Consider the following 16,861-nt stretch of genomic DNA (forward strand, 5'->3'; position numbering starts at 1 on the left):
TGTGTATCTCTGTGTGTGTGTGTGTGTGTGTGTGTGTGTGTGTATCTCTGTGTGTGTGTGTGTGTGTGTGTGTATCTCTGTGTGTGTGTGTGTGTATCTCTGTGTGTGTGTGTGTGTGTGTGTGTGTATCTCTCTGTGTGTGTGTATCTCTGTGTGTGTGTGTGTGTGTGTGTGTGTATCTCTGTCTGTGTGTGTGTGTGTGTGTGTGTGTGTGTGTGTGTGTGTTTGTCTCTCTCTCTCTCTGTGTGTTTGTCTCTGTGTGTGTGTGTGTGTGTGTGTGTGTGTGTGTGTGTGTGTGTGTGTGTGTGTGTGTGTGTTCTCTCTCTCTCTCTCTCTGTGTGTTTGTCTCTGTGTGTGTGTGTGTGTGTGTGTATCTGTGTGTGTGTGTGTGTGTGTGTGTGTGTGTGTGTGTGTTCTCTCTCTCTCTCTGTGTGTTTGTCTCTATGTGTGTGTGTGTGTGTGTGTCTGCAGATGTCGGACAGTCAGTTCATCCTGTCGTTTGTTCATCGTCTGCTGGAGGTGCGCGGCGTCATCACGTACTTCTCCTTCTGTTATCCGTTCTCGTACACCGAGTGTCAGGATATGATGCTGCAGCTGGACCACAGGCTCCTGAGCGCCGCACACAGGTGCGCTAATAAACACTACACATTTCATTGCACAGTTTGCATTATTCATTTTTTGAAATGTTAAATATACACTATACACTTTTACTTTATACTGTACTGTATTCAAATATCGCAATTTTTTAAATGCTAAGAACTATAAATATTTTTCATATTTGCATTATAGTTTATTTTCATATGTTTAATAGACAGCACATATTGTATGTTTTGCATTATTTTCATTTAAAATGTGAATATGCACTATATATTGAATGGCATATTTTGTATTATTATTTTTTGAAATGTTAAATATACATTATATACTTCTACTTTATACTATACTAGATAGTATGCTTTATAATTATACACTATAAACATTGCTAAAAATTAAATGCTAAAAACTAAAATACATTATAAATATAAAACGAATATTTTTCACATTTGCATTACATTTTATTTTTAAATGTTTAATATACACTACATATTATATTGTACATTTTGCATTATTAATATTAAATAAACACTATATATTTTATTGCACATTTAGGTTTTTTTTTTTTTTTGAAGCATTAAATATACACTATGTATTTTAATGCACCTTTAATGCACATTTTGATGTTTAAATGTTAAATAAATATTATATATTGCATGTTTTGTAATGTTGTTTTTTTTTTTTTTGTGGAAATGTTACATATTCACTATATATTTTAATGTACGTTTGGCAAGTGTTAAATTAACTATTATATTTTATTGCACATTTTTCATTATTTAATTTTTTTTTAAATGTTAAGCACTTTATTGCATATTTAGTTTTTCCTCCAGTTTTTATACATGAATGTATTTTGAACACATTTCTCACATTGCTCATATTTCTTAAAAGCCTCCGTCCTGTGACGTCGTCCTGCAGTGAAACGGTGCGGTTTGTAGTTTGATTTTGTGACGGGGTTTTTCTGGTCTGCAGTCCGCTGGAGAGCATCTACTATCACCGTGAGCTGCTGTGTTACTCTCTGGACGGTCACAGGGTGGATCTGATCACGGTTTCGTCGTGTCACGGTCTGCTGGAGGAGAGAGAACCGCGGCTGGAGCGACTCTTCCCTGACCTCGGCACGCCTCGACCGCACTGCTTCAGCGGCAAACGGGTATCAGACCTCATTAGCTCAGTGTTCCCAATTAAACTTATGTGCAAAATTGGAATGTCGCATAAAACATTTTGAACTAAAGCACCGTTTCCATCCAGTGAGTTGAAGAGAGCAATATTTTCGGAGCCTGCTGTTTGGAAACGCAGTTCTGGGAGTTAATTATAACGAAGCACTTTGACGAGACTTTGCTCAAGCGTTATAGAATGACAAAACTAGCATCTCAGATGCTGTGAAATGAGATCGGTCTGTTGATTAGTCCAGTTTTATGCGCATCGCAAAGTCACGCGTCTTTTTGATGCACATTAAGGAGTTTTTTCGGTACAAGTGTTTTCATTGTAGTTTATGCACATTTTCTTACCGGATAAGAAATTTATCCTACTTAAATTTTTAGAATTTAAGCGCATTTTGACGTTTCCATCCAGCGTTTTTTTAATGCGAGATCCCAAAATGCACATAAAAATAGGTGGATGAAAACATAGCTAATGTGTGTGTGTGTGTGTGTGTGTGTGTGTGTGTTCTCTCGTGCGTTCAGGTGTTTTTTCTGAGCAGTCGTGTTCATCCCGGTGAGACGCCGTCCAGTTTCGTTTTTAACGGTTTCCTGAACTTCATCTTGAGTCCGGACGACCCTCGCGCTCAGACGCTCCGCAGGATGTTCGTCTTCAAACTCATCCCCATGCTGAACCCCGACGGGGTCGTCAGGGGTCACTACAGGTCAGAGGTCACCTGGGAGCTCTTTCAGTCCTGCGTTCATTTACTTGTTTTTTTATTTTGTTCAGTTGTCATTTCAGCTCTTTGCAAACCTGGCGTATTGCTTTAGCCATATAAAACACGTTTATAAACAATTTATAAATTTATTTAAAAAATTTGTTAAATTATTATTTTTTTTACATTTAATCAATCATTTTTAATGATTTGAATTGATTGGTTTTGATTTTTTTGTTTTTTTATTTCAATTTACTTGATGATTTTATGTAATAAATTAATTTAACTGTTTTAAATGTAATCAGTTATTTTAAATCTTTTAAATTTATTCAGTTATTTTAAATATTTTACATTTAATGTGAGTTATTTTAAATGTTTTAAACATTTAGCCATTTATTTTACATTTAATCATTTATTTATGTTTTAAATGTAATCAGTTATTTTAAATGTTATACTTTTATAAGTTAAATGTTTTATATTAAATCAATTAATGTATATGTTATTAAAATTTAATCATTTATTTTGTACTGTTTAAAGTTTAATCATTTATTTTAAGTGTTTTAAATGTAATCACCTATTTTAAGTTTTAATATTAATCAGTTATTTTAAGTGTTTAAAATTTAATCCGTTATTTTAAATTGAATAGTTTATTTTACTTTTTTATTTCATGAGTTATTTGAAATGTTTTAAATCTTTCCCCGCCAGCGTTTTTGATGATTTTCACTAATATTTCATGGCCGCCAGAAAATGTTGTTGTATGAATATCTGAACATGAAATACCTCAAAATTAAGATCAGACCCTCTACTTTCAAACAAACAAAAAGTTTTATTCTAGCTCCAAGCATTGTTTTTTATCAACACTTGAATGTTGGTAGGTTTCATAAAAAAAGCAACATTTTGAGCAAAAAGCTGAGAAAATCACATTTTTGTCAAATACTACATCTGGATCATATTCAGTAATATTATCAAAGCAAAGATGCAGTAGATGGCTTCCATCAGTATCCCAAAGCTTCACACTTTCTGGATCCACATTTCACTCTGTAACTTTAAGCAGTTTTCATTTATATGCTGTTAGTGTTGATGATCGCATTATTTTCATACGCATATGCTTACATATGAGATCTCTGGTTTCTGTGTCTTCCTCGTCTGTGTTTTTGATCGAGTGATTCTAGACTCATTCTAGATGCATAATAGCGCCCCCTAGCGTATAACAGCGAGAACACAGAAACCTAGGAAATAACATGTTTGGCGGGGAAAGAGTTAAATTCAAGTGTGTGTGTGTGTGTGTGTGTGTGTGTGTAGGACGGACTCGCGCGGCGTGAATCTGAACAGACAGTATGTGAACCCGAGTCCAGATCTGCATCCGTCCATCTACGGCGCCAAATCTCTGCTGCTGTACCACCACATACACAATCGTCTCTGCAACAGCACGCCCTCCGCCCTCAAAACCTCCAACCAATCAAACACCACCCCTCCTGTGACCACGCCCACTGAACTGGAGCGCTGTCTCAACCTGCGCAATGAGGCGGAACGAGGGGAGGGGCCGACCCTTGACCTCTCTGAGATCCCCATGCAGCTGGAGGAGAGCTGGGAGAAGGGCGGAGTCGAGAGGGAGGCGGGGCCCTGCGATGAGAACGAATCCACGCCCAGCAGAGGCGACGCGCCGGGTGTGACAAACCCCACCCCCTCCGAGGAGATCCCGCCCCAGGAGAGCGGTGTGGCCTATTATGTAGACCTGCACGGACACGCCTCCAAAAGAGGATGCTTCATGTACGGCAACAACCTGCCCGACGAGAGTCAGCAGGTGTGTGTGTGTGTGTGTGAGACGCCAGAATGACACACATCAGTGTGACAGATGACATTTTAACTTTATTTTTCTAGCATTTCAAAAAACATATTTATTAATTGTTAAACAATTAAATTTAATCGTTTTAAATGTTTTACATTTAATCACTTATTTGACATGTTTTAAATGTAAATCAGTTATACCTTTAATTGGTTATTTTAAATGTTTCAGATTTAATCATTATTTTAAATGTTTCAAATTTTATCGTTATTTTAAATTTCACATTTTAGTGGTTATTTTTAATGTTTCACATTTTAGCGGATATTTTAAATGTTTCAAATTTAATTGTTATTTGAAATGATTAAATTTTTTCTAATTTTTTGGTTATTTTAAATGTTTCAAATTTTATAGATTACTTTAAATGTTTCAAATTTTATCAGTTATTTTAAATGTTTCAAATTTCATCGGTTATTTAAAATTTTGAAATTTAATTGTTATTTTAAATTTTAAGAATTTTTATCGGTTATTTGAAATGTTTCAGATTTAATTGTTATTTGAAATGTTTCAAATTTTATCGATTACTTTAAATGTTTCAAATTTTTCGGTTATTTTAAATGTTTCAGATTTAATCGTTATTTTAAATGTTTCAAATCTCAATGGTTATTTAAAATTTTGAAAATTAATCCTTATTTTAAATGTTAAAAGGTTTATCGGTTATTTTAAATATTCCAGATTTGATCGGTTATTTTAAGTGTTTCAAATTTTATCGATTACTTTAAATGTTTCAAATTTTACAGTTATTTTAAATTAATTCAAATTTTATCGGTTATTTTAAATGTTTCAAATTTAATTGTTATTTTAAGTGTTTAAATATTTCGGTTATTTTAAATGTTTCAGATTTAATCGTTATTTTAAATGTTTCAGATTTAATCGTTATTTTAAATGTTACACATTTTATCAGTTATTTTAAATGTTATACCATGAATGGGTTATTTTAAGTGTCACACAGTTAATCATTTCTGTGTTTTGCAGGTGGAGAACATGTTGTATCCGAAGCTGATCTCGTTAAACTGTGCTCATTTTGATTTCCTGGGCTGTAATTTCTCCGAGAAGAACATGTACGCTCGTGACAAACGTGACGGCCAGTCGAAAGAGGGCAGCGGGCGTGTGGCCATTCACAAAGCCATCGGCCTGATCCACAGGTACTGATCCAGAACCAGAACCAGAACCGGCCCGTATTAAACCACTGTGACGTGTGTGTGTTTTCTGTCTTCAGCTACACACTGGAGTGCAACTACAACACGGGCCGCTCGGTGAACAGCATCCCGCCCGCCTGTCACGATAACGGGCGAGCCACGCCCCCGCCGCCGCCCACTTTCCCACCCAAATACACGCCGCAGGTGTACGAGCAGGTGGGGCGAGCGGTGGCCGTGGCAGCGCTGGACATGGAGGAGAGTAACCCCTGGCCGAGGCTGGTTCTGTCCGAACACAGCAGCCTGGTGAACCTGCGCGCCTCCATCCTCAAACACGTGAGGAACAGCAAGAGCCTCGCCTCCAACACCCGCAGGAACCCGGCCAAAACCAGCAGCCCGCCCAAACCCACGTAAGACATCACAGCCAGCAGACACTTCAGTCAGCTGTGTGAGGTGTTGTTCATGTAATCAATGGCATTTAATTGGCTCTTTTAAACGTTTTAACTGATTTGATCAGTTATTTTAAATATTTAAAATTCGATCGCTTATTTTAAATGTTTCAAATTGTAATCGGTTACATGTAAAATGTAATTTTATACATTTAATCAATTATTCGTAATGTTTTAAATTCAATCTGTTTTTTTTAATGTTTTAACTTTAATTGTTATTTTAAATGTTTTAATTGTAATCAGTTATTTTAAATATTTCAGATTCGGTTATTTTAAATGTTTTAAATTTAGTTTATTATTTCAAATTTTATACATTTACTTGGTTATTTTAAATGTTTCAAATGTAATCAGTTATTTTACTTTTTTTTTTACTTTTTAAATAAAATAATTTATTTCAAATATTTTCAGTTTTATCATTTCATTTAAATGTTTTTTTGTCTTCTGGAATTGAAGTGTGATTATTTATTTATTTATTTATTTAAATTTGGTGTTCTCATGTGTTCATTGAACATTAATAATTGTTTTTGTGTGTGAGGGGGGGGGGGGGAGGGGTTGTTAAATTTTGTTACGTGTTTTTTTTTTTTTTTTATTATCCCTTTGCAGTTGTGTATCTTCCAGCACAGGGTTTCACCTTATTTTTCCAGCCATATAAGCCGCATGTATTAATGCACTGCTTTTGTCTGCTGTGTTGTGTTTTGTCAGAAGTCTGAGCACGTCTGCCTCAGAGAACGCTCTGAACCGGCCCCGCAGTAACGCATCTGCTCCCGGGAGCCGGCAGACGTCTCCTCAGCTCAAGACTTCTCCCAGCTTCACCTTCGGCTGCAGCCCCTCCGCACAGCGGCCCTCACACCGGAGCCTGGGGCCCGTCAGAGGTCAGAGTGGATGGTGTTTCTGATGAATGCACACCTGGGGAACAGTAACTCAGTCTGTGTTCAGTGCAGTGTTTAACAAACCTGCTGTTATTTGAGTTCATTTGCAAAAACAGATAACTCAGTTTTTAACAATTTTCAAAAATCAGTGTTTTTTCATTGTGCATTACAATTAATCTCAATCAAACTGCAGTTGGATTATTTTTATTAGGTAAAAAATAACTAAAAAATACAGCTAAGTGAACACAATAAAACATAACATAATAAAAAACATGATTTTTGATCATTTAAAAAGAAAAACAGTTATCTGTTTTTGCAAATTAACTCTTCATATGGTCATCATTTTTATTATATATTTATTTATTTAGTTTAACTTTTTAAAGTTTTTAGGTTATTTAATTAGTTATTTGGAATGTTGTAAATGTAATTGGTTATTCAATGTCATTTTGATATGTGCTTTTGCCATTGTTATTAGTTTATATATATATATATATATATAGTTTTGAATTATTTTTATTTTATTTCAATTAGTTGCCAAGACAACATTTCTAATTTTCTTTGAAGTTTTTCATCTAATATTTAGAATATTTATACTTTATTTGTGACCCTGGAGCACAAAACCAGTCACAAGGGTCAATTTTGTGAAATTGGGATTTATACATCATCTGAATAAATAATCTCTCCATTGATGTATGGTTTGTTGGACAATATTTGTCTGAGATACAACTATTTGAAAATCTGGAATCTGAGGGAGCAAAAAAATCTAAATATTGAGAAAATCATCTTTAAAGTTGTTCAAATGAAGTTCTTAGCGATGCATATTACTAATCAAAAATGTTGATAGGTATTAAGTTTACTAAATATCTTCATGGAACATGATCTTTACTTAATATCTAATGATTTTTGGCATAAAAGAGAAATGTATAATTGTGACCCATACAATGTATTGTTGTCTATTGCTGCAGATATAGCTGCTGCTTATGACTGCTTCTGTGCTGCAGGGTCACACATCAGCTTTATTCTTACTTGAGTTTGAATAGTTTTAGTTAATAATAACAACAACACTATTCCTAATAGATTCTGAGATGTGAACTCAGAGTTGTGAGATGAATGATCTGTGTTTATTGTGTGATCAGCGCTGCTGTGTTGTCTTCTCGGGGTCTGGGTCTGAAGCTGAGTGTGTGTCTGTGTTTTGTAGAGAGTAAAGCGCAGGAGAAGCGGCGTCCTCATCAGCAGCAGCAGCGGCTCTCTCTGGCCCTGGCCCCGGCCCCCACGCGGCCCCCTCTCTCTCCGACCTCCTCTTCCTCGTCCTCCTCGTCCTCGGGGGCCCCGGGCCCCTGCTCCATCAGTATGGCAGGTCTGTACTCGCTGCAGCCGCCGAGCCTGGCTCAGATCCTGCCCTCCCTGCAGGCCTACCTCAGCGACAGCAGGCCGGCCCCGGGGCCCGCGCCACAGTGACAGCCCCTCACTGCCTGTGCGTGTGTGTGTATGAGAGTGTGTGTGTGTGTGTCTGTGTATGAGTGTGTGTGTGTGTGTGTGTGTTCTTTTTATTCTGATTTTTTTAAGTTGTATTTTACATCCTCTGCGTTTTTTTCCCATGAAGCACCTGTAAAGATTATTAGAGACGTTATTTAAAAACAAGAGATTTTATTTATTCTGACTACATCTGGTGATATTGAGGCCTTAGATTCTGCATTCATTGAATATGAGCTCAGATTGCACACAATTATAAGTGAATCTCATGAAAACACAGCATATTTCAACCCAAAATGAGAATTAAATGATTTTGTATGCATTTTGTTATTTTTTTTAAATAATTAAAACAATTACTGTTAAATAGTTTTTCATAATTCACTAGCTTTGTTTCTTTGTTTTTCATAAAGAAAATGAATATTTTTATGAAATTTTTTTTACATTATTCTCTAGACAAATGCATTTAACCCCCAATTTTTCATTGCTAAAAATGTTAAATGTAAAAAAAAAATGTCACTAGTTATTTTGCAGAAAGAAAATAAAACCTGATATTTTCTTATTTTTTATGCTGGATTTTACACCCTCTGATATTTTTTTTCTTTTCATCATTCACTAGTTTTGTTATTTTGCATAAAAAGAACGAAACCTGTTTTTTCTGAGATTTATTTTGCATTATTTCTATGGCAATTAATCATTTAAATCTCAAATTTTCATTACTAAAAATGCATTTTATTTTTGCATAATCCACTAGTTTTTGTTATTTTGCATAAAGAGAATCAAACCTGATATTTTCTTTTATTTTAGATGGATTTATTTATTTATTTTTGGTGGATTTGTATTACAGTAATAAGATGATTGTCATGAAAATGTCACAAAACATTCTGCGTTTGGGTTGAAATATGATGATTCTTGAGAAAGCTGAAGAAATCAGACACTAGTAAGAATCTGACGACACTAATCAGGATGTGACGTCACGTTTCAGAAGCTGATGAAAGATGACGTCTGTGTTTGATCACGCCGCACTTTTCTCGTTTCTTGTGTTAAGAGTGAATCTAGATCATGAGAATGGCGCAGTGTGTGTGTGTGTGTTGTACTCTCTCCACCGTCTGATGTGTGTTTGTGTGATCTTTATTCTGACTCTGTGGCTTCTGCTGGATCTGGATCTGTGTGGATGCGTGGGTCAATCTCACGAGAATGTGTCTGCATCATATTTCACATCAAAACCAAAAGAAAACAAATTAGAAATTAGATTTTATTTTTAGGTCTATTGAAGATTTTGACATTATTTTCATGACAGTAAAGCACCTTTTCCCCTCAGAAATGTTTTTTTCCTGAAATGCAAAATAATGATATATTGTATTAAATTGCAAAGTATTTATTATGGTATTATTTGTTGCACTTATTGAAATGTTTAATTTTCTGGTTTTGATTTTTTTTTTTTATCTGAATAATTTGTTATTTTTTTTGTAATTTTGTTTTTTTATTTCTATATAATTTCTATATAATCTCATATTTCTTTTGATGTTTGGGGTGAAATGTGGCATTTCTCATGTGAGTGTGTGTGTGTGTGAGAGAGAGAGAGAGAGTGTGTGTGTGTGTGTGTGTGTGTGTGTGTGTGTTTCTGTGAGAGAGTGTGTGTGTGTGTGTGTGTATGAGAGAGAGGTGTGTGTGTGTGAGAGAGAGTGTGTGTGTGTGTGTGTGTGAGAGAGAGAGAGTGTGTGTGTGTGAGAGAGAGAGTGTGTGTGTGAGTGTGTGTGTGTGTGTGTGTGTTTCTGTGAGAGAGAGAGTGTGTGTGTGTGTGTGTGTGTGTTTCTGTGAGAGAGAGTGTGTGTGTGTGTGTGTGTGTGTGAGAGAGGTGTGTGTGTGTGAGAGAGAGAGTGTGTGTGTGTGTGTGTGTGTGTGAGAGAGAGAGAGTGTGTGTGTGTGTGTGAGAGAGAGTGTGTGTGTGAGAGAGAGAGTGTGTGTGTGTGAGAGAGAGAGTGTGTGTGTGTGTGTGTGTGGGAGAGTGTGTGTGTGTGTGTGTGTGTGTGTGTGTGTGAGAGAGAGAGAGAGTGTGTGTGTGTGTGGCGTTGCAGATGTTGCTGGTAATGTGTAACATCAGTGACGAGCGAAACGCAGCTGGGTTTTTTGCACACGAAGCTGCTTGAAATCCCAGAATTCCTTCAGCAAATGTCAAACCTACAGACGTAAAGCACATCGGTACAAACTCACAGCTGTTCACTCATCTTACAGACGGTTTAAAACGAGCTTAGCAGAGCCGTGTGTAACGTGTGCTAATATAGCGTGATCGTGTGTTTGTGTATGTCACTTCCTGTCCTCTCCACATCTCATTAAGCTGGTGGTTTTCTCGTCCCGTCTGTCTCTGAATGTATATCAGCAGCCAATCACGCGCGTCTCCTGTAAACCACATGACGCTGTGCTCATTATTAAATGTATCTTGTGTGACACTAGAATCATCCGAACTGACTTTTCTCTAATAAACATCCTGTTTGAACTGCTTCTGTGACCTTTGACCTTTCTTTACAATTCCACTCTGTTGTGACATCACACAAACAAATCGGCTCCTTCCACTGTTGCCATGGTTACCACGGCATGTTTATAATCGACTGTCTGTCTGTCTTGTTGCCTAGGCAGCAGCTGCCCTGAGCTCCGCCCAGACGGACAGATCAAAGAGATTCAAATGTGTGGTGGGCGGGGCAAGTCCGATAGAGGCCCCGCCCCTCTCACCCCCCCCAGCAGAGGACGGCGCTGCTGTCACAGGTAGAGACACATGTGTGACCCTGGAGCACAAAACCAGTCATACGGGTCCATTTTTTGAAACTGAGATGTATACATCATCTGAAAGCTGAATAGATAAGCCTTCCATTGATGTATGGTTTGTTAGGATTGGACAATATTTGGCTGAGATGCAGTTGAGGTCAAAAGTTTACATACACCTTGCAGAATCTGTAAAATGTTCATTATTTTACCAAAATAAGAGGGATCATACAAAATGCATGTTATTGTTTATTTAGTACTGACCTGAATAAGATATTTCACATAAAAGATGTTCACATATAGTCCACAAGAGAGAATAATAGTTGAATTTATAAAAAATTACCCCGTTCAAAAGTTTACATCCCCTTGATTCTTAATACTGTGTTGTTCCCTGAATGATCCACAGCTGTGTTTTTGTGTTTTGAGTTTAGTTGTAGTTGTTCATGAGTCCCTTGTTTGTCCTGAACAGTTAAACTTCCTGCTGTTAACCATGCATTAAGAGCCAGGGGGTGAAAACTTTTGAATTTGATGATCAGGGTAAATTGAACTTATTTTGTCTTCTGGGAAACATGTAAGTATCTTCTGTAACTTCTGAAGGACAGTACTAAATGAAAAAAACATGATATTTAGGCAAAATAAGAAAAATGTACACAGCTCCATTCCGTTCAAAAGTTTTCACCCCCCGGCTCTAAATGCATGGTTTCTCCTTCTGGAGCATCAGTGAGCGTTTGAACCTTCTGTAATAGCTGCATACGAGTCCCTCAGTCGTCCTCAGTGTGAAAAGATGTATCTCAAAATCATTCATTGTTGGAAAGCGTTCAAATACACAAAAATGCTGGAAAACCAAAGAATTTGTGGGAGCTGAAGGATTTTTCTGAAGAACAGCAGGAAGTTTAACTGTTCAGGACAAACAAGGGACTCATGAACAACTATCACTAAACAAAAAACATAGCTGTGGATTATTCAGGTAACAACACAGTATTACGAATCAAGGGGATGTAAACTTTTGAACCGGGTCATTTTTATACATTCAACTATTCGCAGCTATAAAAGTTCGCAGACGATACCACTGTTGTCGGCCTTATTACTGATAATGATGAATTGGCATATAGGAAAGAGGTGGAGAAACTCACAGCTTGGTGCACAACGCACAATCTGGCCCTCAACACCAATAAGACAAAAGAGATGGTCATAGATTTCAGGAGAGCTGGGCAACATCACCATCTCCCTTTGACTATAAACAGCTCCGAGGTGGAGAGGGTCCAAAGCACCAAGTTCTTGGGGATCCATCTGACGGACAAGCTGATTACCAAAGATAACACCTCAGCTGTGATCAAGAAGGCACAACAACGCCTTCATTTTCTTCGCAGGCTGAAGAAGGTGGAACTTCCCATCACAGCCATGACGTTGTTTTATAGAGGGACAGTAGAGAGTCTGCTGACTTATTGTATCTCGTCCTGGTTTGGAAGCTGTACAGCAGAGGAGAGACACAATCTCAGCCGGATTGTGAGAACAGCGGAGAAAATTATTGGTGTCTCACTACCACAGCTACAATTCCGTTCAAAAGTTTTCACCCCCCGGCTCTAAATGCATGGTTTCTCCTTCTGGAGCATCAGTGAGCGTTTGAACCTTCTGTAATAGCTGCATACGAGTCCCTCAGTTGTCCTCAGTGTGAAAAGATGCATCTCAAAATCATTCATTGTTGGAAAGCGTTCAAATACACAAAAATGCTGGAAAACCAAAGAATTTGTGGGAGCTGAAGGATTTTTCTGAAGAACAGCAGGAAGTTTAACTGTTCAGGACAAACAAGGGACTCATGAACAACTATCACTAAACAAAAACACACAGCTGTGGATCATTCAGGTAACAACACAGTATTACGAATCAAGGGGATGTAAACTTTTGAACCGGGTCATTTTTATACATTCAACTATTATCTTTTGTGGACTGTATGTGAACATCTTTTATGTGAAATATCTCATTCAGGTCAGTACTAAATAAACAATAACATGCATTTTGTATGATCCCTCTTGTTTTGGTCAAATAATTAACATTTTGCAGATTCTGAAACGGGGATGTAAACTTTTGACCTCAACTGTACAACTACTTGAAAATCAGTGCCAAAAAAAATCTAAATATTGAAAAAATCGCCTTTAAAGTTGTCCAAATGAAGTTCTTAATGCATATCAATAATCAAAAATGAAGTTTTGATATATTTACGGTAAGATATTTACAAAATATCTTCATGGAACATGATCTTAATATCCTAATGATTTTTGGCATAAAAGAAAAATGGATAATTGTGACCCATACAATGTATTGTTGGCTCTTGCTACAAATATACCTGTGCTGCTTATGACTGCTTCTGTGCTGCAGGGACACATGTTTGAACAGCATTGGGCCTGTGTTTGCAGGAGCCGCTGCGGGAGTCTCTGGATGTGTTGACGTCTGTGGTGTACAGCAGGTGAAGGCAGGGTTTGAGCCGCACACAGGTGTGATGAAGGACAGTGATGCAGGTCTGAGTCTGTGAGTCTCTTTCAGATGTGAGCTGCAGCCTCGGCCCAGCCGGATCCCGGTGCGGAGAGAGCTTCAGCTTCAGTCCACCGGACCCGAGACACACACCCTGAGAGCCTGGACGCTCATCAAACCCGGCATCAAGCAACACTTAGCGGGTCAGAGATGCTCGTTTAACCCTATAGAGCCTGGATCCTGTTTCAGACACACATTTCAAGCCTCTAAATGATCAAAATGTTTTGTAAAACTTGTCATCTGACTGATACTTTTTTTTTTATTAACCCAGTAAAAGCTCTTTTAGTGTAATTGTAGAAGCGTCCAGCTTCAGCTGCTGCTTCTCGTGTCAAATCTCGACTGATTTTGATCAAGTAAGCGTCAGAATAACTGCAGTCATGTCTCCAGATGAACTCTTACTGGACTGAAGCAGCTCAGCTTTACTTGAAAAACCAGTGCGGCTCAAATCTGATCATCAGGATCTTCTGAGGAGCTTTACTTTCACTGTTCCTCAGCGGAGGAATGATCTTCATCTCACATCTTCTGAGGAGCTTTATTTCTATATCTCTCAATCAGCATTGCATTATATGTTTTCTTTGTCTTACTGAGACATATTACTGGAGAGATAGAACGACTGCAAGCAGGAGAATCTCATAGAAATATCAGCATCTGCAGCAGATTCATATTCTTGGCCTTTGAATAAAATCGAGCTGTTTTTTCTTCACTCTATCAGACTATATGAGCCATAAAAGCCTGATGATCAAATATGATACAAAACACACACGTCATGCTCTACAGGGTTACATCTGCTGTTCTGTTCACACATTTTGCAGCTTGTGGTTTTGATTGTTCAGGTTCTGTTCTGCTGTTGTTAGGTGTTTCTGGGACAGACAGTTCTTCTCTGCGTCTGCTGAAGAGCTCGTCCTGTAGCTCTCAGAGCTCTGGAGACGCAAGCAGACGGACAGATGAACACACACACAGGTAACACCCTGCCGGTCACATTTAATGTGAGGTTTGCATGTGCAAGTGCTCAAATACTTAAAGATTTTCATCTCAACAGATCTCTGCAGACCTGAGAAACACTAACGGATCTGCTCATCTACACACACTCATGTTAGAGGAGCAAATCAGCCAACACTGAACGCGCTCGTCCCAGATCAGGAGGAGTGTGTTTCTGCATCAGGTTTGGAGAAATGTGTCTCAGCGATGGATGCTCTGCAGTGAATGGGTGCCGTCAGAACGAGAGCTGATAAAAACATCACAGCACTCCAGTCCATCAGTTAACATCTGGAGAAGACAAAAGCTGAAACAAATAATCCATAATAACGAAAAAGTGCATCTTCTGTAATCTCTCACATCAAAACCCAGCCACATGTTTGTTTAGAGCTGTTCTGGACTGTTTTAAACGCAGATTTCTCTCCTGATTCACACCAGAACACTTCTTCACTGGAGGAAGCGTTATTATGGACTCAATGGTATTTTAGTTATAAACGCCTTAATGCTGGGTTTGTCTCAGCTTTTGTCTTCTCCAGATGTTAACTGATGGACTGGAGTGCTGTGATGTTTTAATCAGACTCTCATTCTGACGGCACCCATTCACTGCAGAGCATCCATTGCTGAGACACTGATGCAGAGACACATTTCTACAAACCTGATGAAGAAACACACTCATCCTGATCTGGGACGAGCACATGATCAGCAGATCTTCATGTTTGTCTGAACCGGTCTAATGAAGTGAAATGTGGTTTGTGGTGTTCAGCGGTGCTGTGGCTGCTTTCATTGTCCATTAAACACAAGAGCAACAGTTTAATTCCTACAGACACAACATGAGCAGGAGAACGGGTCATCAGACCCATTATTACTCACAACTACACTAAAGCAGCACCTCCACAAACGAGCATTGTGATTTTAAAGGAACCCTTTTAATAAACGTGTGGCTCATGTGATGAGGGAAGGATTGTGGTGCTCATTATCACAGACCGAGTCCGTTCACGCTGAATTAAATGCCGTTTCTCTGTGAAGCTTGTGCCGTTAGAAAGCAATAAACATCCATGTGTATTTCTGAAAGAAACGCGGTCCTGTGTGATTATTAACAAGAAGTCGTCATGCACACAAAGTCTCTCACACTCTGACAATTTATTCACATCATTTTCATACAAAATGCAAATTTACAGGCCGCCTGATCGTCCGGTTCTTGGTCCGTCATCCTGAAAGAGAAGCAGCAGTGATTATCATGTAACGAGACGGGTCAGGTGCTGATGGGATACGGTGTGTCCGCTCACCTGTCTCGCTCACAGCCTCACTCCAGTTTTTTGGGGTTGTTCACGGCCACATAATGATAGAGAACCACCAGCAGGAAGAGCGAGACGCCCAGCATGTTGGCGAATATGGCCAGCTGCACATCGGTCACCATCTCACTGCAAAACAGCACACTTCAGCTCAGACTCACACCACAGTACCGCAACGAACCACCTTCAGGTGTCTGTAACAGCATGGAATCTCACGCAACGGCACTCTACAACATCATGCGTCAGGTTTTCATGTCAGTCACCTTTATTTATATGTGTCCCTGCAGCACAGAAGCAGTCATAAGCAGCAGCTATATCTGCAGCAATAGCCAACAATACATTGTATGGGTCACAATTATACATTTCTCTTTTATGACAAAAATCATTAGGATATTAAGTAAAGATCATGTTCCATGAAGATATTTAGTAAATTTCCTACCGTAAATATCAAAACTTCATGTTTGATTAGTAATATGCATTGCTAAGAACTTCATTTGAACAACTTTAAAGATGATTTTCTCAGATTCCAGATTTTACAATACAATACAATAGTTGTATCTCAGACAAATATTGTCCAACAAACCATACATCAATGGAGAGATTATTTATTCAGCTTTCAGATGATGTATAAACCTCAATTTTAAAAATATTTACCCTTATGACTGGTTTTGTGCTCCAGGGTCACATATAGCGCTTTACACAATATTGATTATAAATGTAACGTTATGTAATAATACCATAGTATCAGGTAAATGACTTGAAAGTGCAGTTCAAATACTCATTCATTCGCAATGAAGTTTAAATGGTGTTGTAAGGCATTTAAAAGCACATCATAAGATCATAATCGCTAACACTAGTTTTTATGCGCTCGAGAGCGTGATCAGATGTGATGCGACGACATGAGAATCTAATAACAGTGATGCACTCAGAAGAAATAGTGTAATTTACTGGATAACTCACGCTGATTGTGTTGTTTTTGTGATGTTTATGAGGAATCTGCTCGAGACGCTGCTACTGCGGTGAGTTCCGGGATTGAGACACGTCACCTACATACGGGTCTCTGAGGACGTCACTTCCGGAACAATTCGCTGCTCG

At 38.1% G+C, this 16,861-nt stretch overlaps 2 protein-coding genes across 2 annotated transcripts in view; one reads left to right on the top strand and one right to left on the bottom strand.

Annotated features, from left to right (window-relative positions):
- Positions 1–15,549, top strand: part of agbl5 (AGBL carboxypeptidase 5) — a 26,377-nt gene extending 10,828 nt beyond the window's left edge. The window contains 14 exon segments of the mRNA XM_058772171.1: positions 472–626; positions 1,564–1,741; positions 2,274–2,452; positions 3,746–4,247; positions 5,262–5,431; positions 5,506–5,832; positions 6,574–6,743; positions 7,939–8,097; positions 10,844–10,930; positions 10,933–10,973; positions 13,385–13,434; positions 13,512–13,642; positions 14,354–14,459; positions 14,539–15,549. Coding sequence (XP_058628154.1) covers positions 472–626; positions 1,564–1,741; positions 2,274–2,452; positions 3,746–4,247; positions 5,262–5,431; positions 5,506–5,832; positions 6,574–6,743; positions 7,939–8,097; positions 10,844–10,930; positions 10,933–10,973; positions 13,385–13,434; positions 13,512–13,642; positions 14,354–14,459; positions 14,539–14,554 — 2,271 coding nt within the window. The 3' untranslated portion in view covers positions 14,555–15,549.
- A 46-nt stretch (positions 15,550–15,595) lies between these two features.
- ost4 (oligosaccharyltransferase complex subunit 4 (non-catalytic)) lies at positions 15,596–16,734 on the bottom strand. The gene is made up of 3 exons (XM_058772187.1): positions 16,727–16,734; positions 15,761–15,895; positions 15,596–15,685 (listed from the first exon to the last, which is right to left on the bottom strand). Exon 2 carries the CDS (start codon positions 15,889–15,891, stop codon positions 15,778–15,780), a length of 114 nt encoding a protein of 37 aa, XP_058628170.1. The 5' UTR covers positions 15,892–15,895; positions 16,727–16,734; the 3' UTR covers positions 15,596–15,685; positions 15,761–15,777.
- Positions 16,735–16,861: the final 127 nt, after the last annotated feature.

Source organism: Onychostoma macrolepis, chromosome 04, assembly GCF_012432095.1.
Source record: "Onychostoma macrolepis isolate SWU-2019 chromosome 04, ASM1243209v1, whole genome shotgun sequence".
NCBI lineage: Eukaryota > Metazoa > Chordata > Actinopteri > Cypriniformes > Cyprinidae > Onychostoma > Onychostoma macrolepis.